This window comes from Malaclemys terrapin, chromosome 12 (genome assembly GCF_027887155.1).
Source record: "Malaclemys terrapin pileata isolate rMalTer1 chromosome 12, rMalTer1.hap1, whole genome shotgun sequence".
In the NCBI taxonomy this organism is placed as follows: Eukaryota; Metazoa; Chordata; order Testudines; family Emydidae; genus Malaclemys; species Malaclemys terrapin.
The window spans coordinates 5191980-5200017 of record NC_071516.1 but is presented as its reverse complement, the minus strand read 5'-3'; the positions used below and the strand labels follow the sequence as shown (position 1 = coordinate 5200017).

The following is an 8038-nucleotide window of genomic DNA, read 5'->3' as shown; positions in this document are numbered from 1 at the left end:
CAGCTGGTGTTAAAAGGTACATGACAAGAGCAAGCTATGCATAGGGCTTCTGATTTGAGCTTTTAGAACATCCCCGCTACAAAAAAATAATGGAAATTGGTGTTTATCCAATAATACTTGTAGCTAAGGGCTAGTCTGCACTCAGCTGTAATGTGGACTATGGGGGTGTGATTTCTAACACGCACTAATGTGTTGCACATCACTTGGTCCGGACACCTAAAGGCGGTGCACTAAACGTTCCCTAGTGTGCATTAATGCAACGCTGTTTGAACAGTACGACGGCAAAGTGCACTAGGGAACATTACTGTATATACGCCTCTCATGAATAATGTACATTCAAAATACACACAGCAAAGATAATATACATTATTCATTAGAGTATGCAAAGAGAAAGCCCCCCAAAAACCCAATTTTTGGACACCTCCATAAAACTCAAAAATTGCTAAAAATAACCCCCCCCCCAAATGAAATTAACAAACCCCCCCAAAACAGAAGCCCTAGATCTGGACTAACGCAGGCGCTGTTCTCAATGATGCTGCTGTAAATTCAGAGTAACTCTACTGACTTCCTGAGATCAGAATCCAGGCCTTGCTCTGCCCCACCACTACATACCACCAATGAGCCGTGTCCTGCACTTGATATCTGAGCAAAGCTTCCATTAACTCAGCTGCAATGTGGCCTATCTGGGTGCAAGATTTGGCTCAGGGTTTTTTGGTTCATGAGCTGATTAAGCACAAAATGTCATATGTTTAGGACTAGGAAGCGTCCCAAGGAAAACTGCAGTGTCAGGAAAACTGCCAGGGCATTTTTCACAGCCAGGATTCGGCCAACTGAGGTTTGAAGGCCGACCCCTTTCCTGATGGCACAGTGGGCTAACACACAACCCTACTGCCCAACAGAGAAGGAAGACCAAATTTCAGGGTATCTAACTAGATCTATGGTAAGCGGTGTAGCTTCTGGCCGGATGGTATCTCACGCAGTGCCCGTCCACCGAGTCCACATGACATTTGGGCAGGAAATGCGAAGTGCTGCAAGCAGCAAGTTCAAATAAAAGTCAGAAACTGGCAAAAAAAAAAAAAAAAAAAAAGTTTAATACTGTTATGAAAAAAATGACAATACTTATCTGGATGAGAAAATACAGCCAAAATGCATGGAGTGAACTCTCCTGCCAGTCTGTCTGCCCCCTGGATTCCAATCACAGCGGCTCCTCTCCACAGGTGCACAACCTGAGAGCCAGGCCTCCCCCCAAGATGATGCACTTAGTGTGTGACACAAAGGAAACTCACTTGGGATACAGTACACAATGGCTGGAGAAGTCAGAGAATACACGGTGTGGTCTGTCCAGGTTCGGCTGCTGCCGTCGGGCTCACAGACATCTCAACAGAACTGCAAGAGATTGAAGTTTAGACCCGGATTAGAAAACCCCGTTGCAAACAAGGGCCACGGGCAGCACTCGGGGCCATGGATCTAGCTGATAGTCTCCCTCCTCGTGGGGCTGGGGAATCTTGCACAAGCAGCATGTGCTTCTCCTGGAGTAGGGGGAACCTTCTCGTCTAAAGACAGGTGATCTCGCTAACTTCCAGCGTCGCCATTCAGCTCCCATGGCAGGGGAAGCTACAGGAGCAACCCTGTGTTAAAGAGGGTGACTAATATAAAGGAGGGGTAGAGAGCTGGGCATTAGGAGGTGCCACTCTCATCAGGGGGCAGGCGCCAGTGCTGTTGCTGTTCACCATTCACTCGCTAGCTAAGGTTTCTGCTCCAATCCAAGTCTGGGCACAGCACGAAGGGGCAAAAATGAGAGAGCTTTAAAAGCCTGAATAATTGTCACTGTTGCCTCCTTTCTATTGGCTGTGTGGCGGGAGGGGAGCTCCAGAGAAGTGTTGCGTGTCCGGCGACGGCATGGAAAGCAGTGCTGGTTCACTGGGGCTCTAACGGCACAATGGGGCCATGGAGGCTGACCTTGTTCTAAGAACGCCTGCACCACTGACCTTCCACCAGTGCCAGCATGTACGTCTGGCCAGGCCTGCAAAGTGACTGGCTGCAAAGACATCAGCCCGCTGTGTCCCAGAAGGAGATCTGTGCTCTATACAGCCAGCAGTCAAGTCCACCCAACAGTGACCAGAGCAGAAGTCCTGAGTGCTGGTCCCATCCCCACCGACTCGCTGGACATGTTACATTCTGTCTCTCCCTCTAGCCTGGTGTGACAGCATTTGCTAAAGTCAGTTGGGGCTTGGAAGGGGGCTAAGGATTTATTCCTAAAATGACAAACTACAGCTGTCGACACCACCTATCTTCATAAATTTCACACCCTCATTCAAACAAGTGTCATTCACGCCCTACCTTCCAGCGGTTCCCACACTCGTTACACACGACGAAGGTGGTCATGGGCTCGTCGGAGCTGCGGGTCTGCACCTGGGGGAAGGAGACAAGAAGGGAAATGGGAAGGAAAAGCCCCCATTTGGCCCTTCCAAAGAGATTCACGACAGGCTTTCCCTGGTAGTCCTCAAATAGCCTCTGGGTTCATCAGTCAGAACCCAGCCTGTGAGCCAGGGCAGCATGCACGGTCTGAGCAGGGAAAAGGAGCCTCACACTCCTATAAGTCTGATTAGTCACTGCCCTCCTCTCCCTGGGCTCCCATTCCATCACCACCGCTGAGTCCGGGCTGCAGAGCCTACTGAAAATGCTTCGTTCTTTAAGCAGTGAGTGCGATGAAGCAGGGTGGCCTTACGTCCCCTCAGTACCTGCTTCCATACTCAGGCCTCACACAGCACACCCGTACTGTGGGCACAGACCAGGAGAGCCCAACCCTGACAGCCCTGAAATCGCAGTGCTAGGAGCCTGAGAGCCTTCCCCAAATGCGCATGGAAATGGTGCTACCACGGCTACCCTGAACAAAGCCCTGATACCTCCCGGAGGCACAGAAATGGCTTCTCAGCTGAGTTTGGCAGCAATGCGGGCAGGGCATTCAATCGGCGTGAGGCTGCAGCCGACAGGGGAAGGGAGCCCACCAGCTGCCTTCCAAGAGTATGCAGACCCCGGAGAGACACTACGTTGCTGACATGTACAAGGAACACTGTGGCTGTGTGTCCACCCCAGATGCTTTTCAGCCACGTCCTCCCATCGCACTAGTCCCTGCTGACAGCAGGGACAGTGGAAGCTGTCATGGAGGCAGGGCACTGGGATTGTCACCATTGTGTTGGATGACTACCAACAGCAGGCGCTGGACAGGATGGTGGTGAAAACGCCATTTTACACTACAGTAGTGTGCCCACCATTGCTCTAGACTGGCACTAGCATGGCTTGGGCACACTTGGGGCTGGGCTAGTCCAAGGAGGGCATTTTCGTTCTGGTCATCACCATGGCAGCACTCTGCAGATGGGTCCCCAATGGTCTTTATGTGGCTGATATCTACTGCCATGAGGGATGGTCCATCTATCTCAATGTTTCTCAAACTGGGGTCGCTGCTTGTGTAGGGAAAGCCCCTGGCGGGCTGGGCGGGTTTGTTTACCTGCCCCGTCAGCAGGTCTGGCCAATCGCAGCTCCCACTGGCCGCGGTTCCCCGCTGCAGGCCAATGGGGGCTGCGGGAAGCGGCGGCCAGTAAGTCCCTCGGCCCTCGCCACTTCCTGCAGCTCCCATTGGCCTGGAGTAGCGAATCGCAGCCAGTGGGAGCCGCGATCGGCCGGACCTGTGGACAGGGAAGGTAAACAAACCGGCCCGGCCCGCCAGGGGCTTTCCCTACACAAGCGGCGGCCCCAGTTTGAGAAACACTGATCAATCTGCCCCCATCTGGCATGACACCCGCTGAAACTGATTAGTGTTAGTGCAGCAGGGCCTCCAAGCAGCAAGGGCTTCCGTTTTAGTGGTGAAAACACCAGTCTGATGCAGTCCGTTCCCAAAGCCAGTGGCGCTGGGTGCGCTCTAGCGAGGGTGACCAGACAGCAAGTGTGAAGAATCGAGGTGGGGGGTAATAGGGACAAAACCCCAAATATCGGGACATCTGGTCACCCTAGCTCACAGCTGATCCATTCCCATTCTAAAATCTGGAAAGAATCCAGGACATTCATGCTTTCAGTGCAGGCAAGTGCCTAAGGAAATTGCCTCTGCATCTCCCAACCCTCCAGCCACAGGTTTCAGAGGAAAACATAAAAAAGCACTCAAATCATTCTCTTTTACAGGCTAGCCCTAACTTCAGCTTTACAGTCTGCCAGGGCCATATTCTGTCACTGCTGCCTGCAAACTACCAATCTGGTTTGTATTTAAGCCTATAGGGAATCCTGGTATTTAACCCTATGAGCGCTGCCTCTGAACAGGCTTGTCAGACACAGGAACTTTACTAAACTCTAGAAACCAGATTTTCAAAGCATACAGGTGAAACTAGGTGCTTCCTTGCATGTCAAATCACCGCAACTACCTGCAAATCTCAGGTCACAGTACATGCTCCGGGATAATTACGGTGCTCTGTTGTGTAGTGACCCAACTGGCAGTCATGGTAACTACACACGCACATGAAGGGAGCACATTTTGCAAATACATTGTGGACTTAAACAACCCTGAAAAATCTGGTTCTCCTGGTGAGCTGCAGGATCCGTGCCACCTGACAGTGCCCAATCCCATGATGTGCCAAGGGCAGCTGGGGAGATGCTGAACATCATCAACTTCCACTGGTCTGACCGGAGTGGAGATTGCTCAGAACCTTGCAGGACGGTGCCCTTTATAAGCAAAGCTGGTGGCTAACCTGAGTGTAAGTGCAGTTCTTCTTCTTGCACTTCCCACAGGTGAAGAGGTCGGTCTGGGTCCCTCCCGTCCTAGCAATCTGGTGCTCCCGGATCGCTTCCTTCGTCATGGCTTTCCTGATTTCCTTCAGCTCGTTACTGGCCATTTCCTTTAGGACACAAACAAAGGCACCTCAGCTCAACTTCCCCACCACACTGCTGCCGGTCCCACTGAAGCAGAGGGAGAACACAGCCAGCAGGGCCGGATGGCTAAAGGGACAGATAATGGGCTATAGAGCCTCTCAACTATAGGTTACCAGTTCAAATCCAGCCTGTGTCGCCAATGGGAAGTGACTGGGATGTTCAGTCTAGCTTCCAGTAGACAATGTCCCCACCACTGCCTGGCCCCATTGAGTGGGATTCTCAGCTGAGAGGCCAAGTACAGAGCTGCCCATTTAATTGTAGCGGTGCTTTCTCCAGCCAGCATTGAGACCCAGTGCAGGGAAGCGCGTGCTATAATGCTCTGTGGATACACAGAAGGCTTCAATTTCCAGAGCTGTCCAGGACTAATCTCTGGCTCCAAACTCCTTTGAGTAACTAAAAAGCCCCCCCCCCCACAGATGGTTGGCCCTGAAATGCACATCAGTGGCTGCTGCTGCTCTGAACCTTAACAGAGCTGCCATCTTGAGAGCAGACCGGCTGCTACCTTGAAGTTAATCAACGGGACACGATCCCTTACGAATAATGCCTATGAAGGTTCCCCTGCCTCCCCCACTCCTCACCTCTGAGGTCATCACTGCGATCTGCTCCGGGGTGATTGCTCCACACAACACGTTCTTTCTCAGATCAGGGTTTTTGGAGTCCTTCAGGTTGGAGATGCGGCTCCTCACGCGGTTTTTGTACTTCATGTCGGTGTTCTTGACGTCTTGGTATATACGTACGAGGACAGTTAAGGAGCTACCAGGGGAATAATTAGCCCTGCCACCTACCTAGGGTGACCAGATGTCCCGATTTTATCGGGACAGACCCAATATTTGGGGCTTTTTCTTATATAGGCTCCTATTACCCCCATCCCGATTTTTCACACTTGCTATCTGGTCAGCCTACACCTCCCATTGCTCGGATCCACGGATCTCAAAGCACTTTCCAAGCATTAAGGAATTTCGCCTCAGTCCCCTGTGAGGTAGGGGTGTCGCTGCAGCCAGTGGACAGATGGGGACACAGGCATTGAGGGGGTGAAGTGACAGGCCCAGAGGCATACAGCAAGTCAGTGGCAGAGCTGTGAGTAGAAGCTGGAATCAGGCCTCCCAGGCCCACGCATTGACCAGCAGGCCACATATACTCACCAGGCCAAGGTTTTGTTTAATTTAACTGAACTCAAGCACTTGTAAAGGCCGGGTATTAATACTGGGAGACATGGGAGCTCCTTCCCTGCTCGCCCAGCAGGAGCTGTCAAATGTGGGCTGGGACCAGTGCTGAGCTGCCACCCTCCCCAGAAATAATTGCAAAGGGGTTCCCCCAAAGCCAGTTCAGGACAGGGAGGAGGGGAGAGGTCCCAGTGCTGCAGCTAATTCCCTTCTAACGAATGACTTCCCCCCAGCGCTGGAATGGCAGCGTGGTGGACTTAATCTCTAATTTCCACTATCCTCAAGTACCTCCACATGCTGTTATCTATTAGAGCAGCTAGAAAGCTGTGCAACCCTACACTAACAGCATGTAACTAACACCCACCCACCCACCCACACACACTGCTGGCACTCCATCTTCTCTGAAATTAGCAGGCTGCCTGACACCAACTGCTACATCTTGCCTGGCCCCTGCCCCATGGCCTGGTGGCAATGAGAGCCATCAAGGAGGTAAGTGCGGGGAAGTTGCCAGGGAACGTCTGTTGCACAGGAGGATGGGGCAATCAGGGCAGTACAAACAGGCGGCCATGCACAATCACGCCAGCGAGGGGGTCAGTTCTGAGTCGACCACAAATCCATCCAGGGGCTTCATCTTTACCCTGCAGCTCTGCTACTCCAGAACAACGCTGCGACCCATCATTACGCTCCATCATCCCAGAGCCCAGGCTGAGCGAGACCTTTGCACAAACAACGCCATTCGCCCCTATTTTCCTGCTGGCCTGTTAATGTCTCGCCCCCACCGGGGGTGCTGCTCAGGGAACCCTCAATAGCACAAGGATATATTCTTCAATCTGGGCAGAGAGGTGTTCACAGTCAGCACCAATGGCAACGTAGTCATCTGTAAAAGAACAACGAGCACAATTACTGATCCCTTTCGAACACCGAGGGAGACCCTGGGGACCAATACCGAGCTCTCTGCCTATCTCGACTTTCACATTCCCACTATCGCAGGCAGTGCCTTGGCACCGCTGGACACATTTTAAAATACAATGACAAAAACAGACAACCCCAGCTGACTTTCGCCCTCTGGTGCTCCACTGACTCCAATGGGGTGTCCAGAGCTAAAGCAATGTTTGGCACCCCGGTGCCGTAATACGCATTGTTTGCCAGTAACCCACACGATACCAGGAACTTATAACTTAGCCTAAACATGAATACACAGGGCCTGATTCGGATCTCACATTGCTGTAATCTGGCGATAACTCCACTCCGATCCACGGAGTTACACAGCAGTAAAGCTAGTATAATCAGAATCAGGCCTTCACTTTACTTATTCTTGGCCAAATGACCTGCAACCTCCCTCCAGCCACACCCTTATCTCCCCCCCGCTTCCTACTTGCTCTAATTGGAGCAAAGAGCTGGTGAAATCCAGTAAACAACCTTTACTGTATAAGGAACAGCCTGAGTGATGTAATGATTGTGTGGCTGGAGCCTGGACACGGCAAATGACCGATGAGCAGGAAGGGGATGGACAGCCATGGGTTGGGCTTCCTTGAAGCAGACAAGGGATGGGGTGAGGGGATGATGCAATGAAACTCTTGCAATTAACATAATAAATAATAATTAGTGGAGATATCCCATCTCCTAGAACTGGAAGGGACCTTGAAAGGCCATTGAGTCCAGCCCCCTGCCTTCACTAGCAGGACCAAGTACTGATTTTGCCCCAAATTGCCCCCCTCAAGGATTGAACTCACAACCCTGGGTTTAACAGGCCAATGTTCAAACCACTGAGCTATCCCTCCCCCTAGCTCCTGTGAGACATACAGGAGCGATTTGAGCAAAGCTTTGTGACTTGTGCATTTCTCCATCTGTCATTTACGCTCCATCATTCCAAGTTCATGCAGAGCCTCAACATGCAGCCAGGCCCTCATTTTCAAAGGCGACCTCTCCTTTTGGACATCCCAAGTATTAGGGGCCCA

The 8038-nt window shown here is 51.7% G+C and overlaps 1 protein-coding gene across 1 annotated transcript in view; it reads right to left on the bottom strand.

Moving 5' to 3' along the window:
* Window positions 1-1071: 1071 nt before the first annotated feature.
* Window positions 1072-8038, bottom strand: part of TCEA2 (transcription elongation factor A2) — a 29734-nt gene continuing 22767 nt past the window's right edge. The window contains exons 6-10 of the mRNA XM_054046340.1: window positions 6901-6957; window positions 5496-5650; window positions 4737-4883; window positions 2341-2412; window positions 1072-1386 (exon numbers count right to left, since the gene is read on the bottom strand). Coding sequence (XP_053902315.1) covers window positions 1378-1386; window positions 2341-2412; window positions 4737-4883; window positions 5496-5650; window positions 6901-6957 — 440 coding nt within the window. The 3' untranslated portion in view covers window positions 1072-1377. The remainder of the gene's footprint in view (window positions 1387-2340; window positions 2413-4736; window positions 4884-5495; window positions 5651-6900; window positions 6958-8038) is intronic.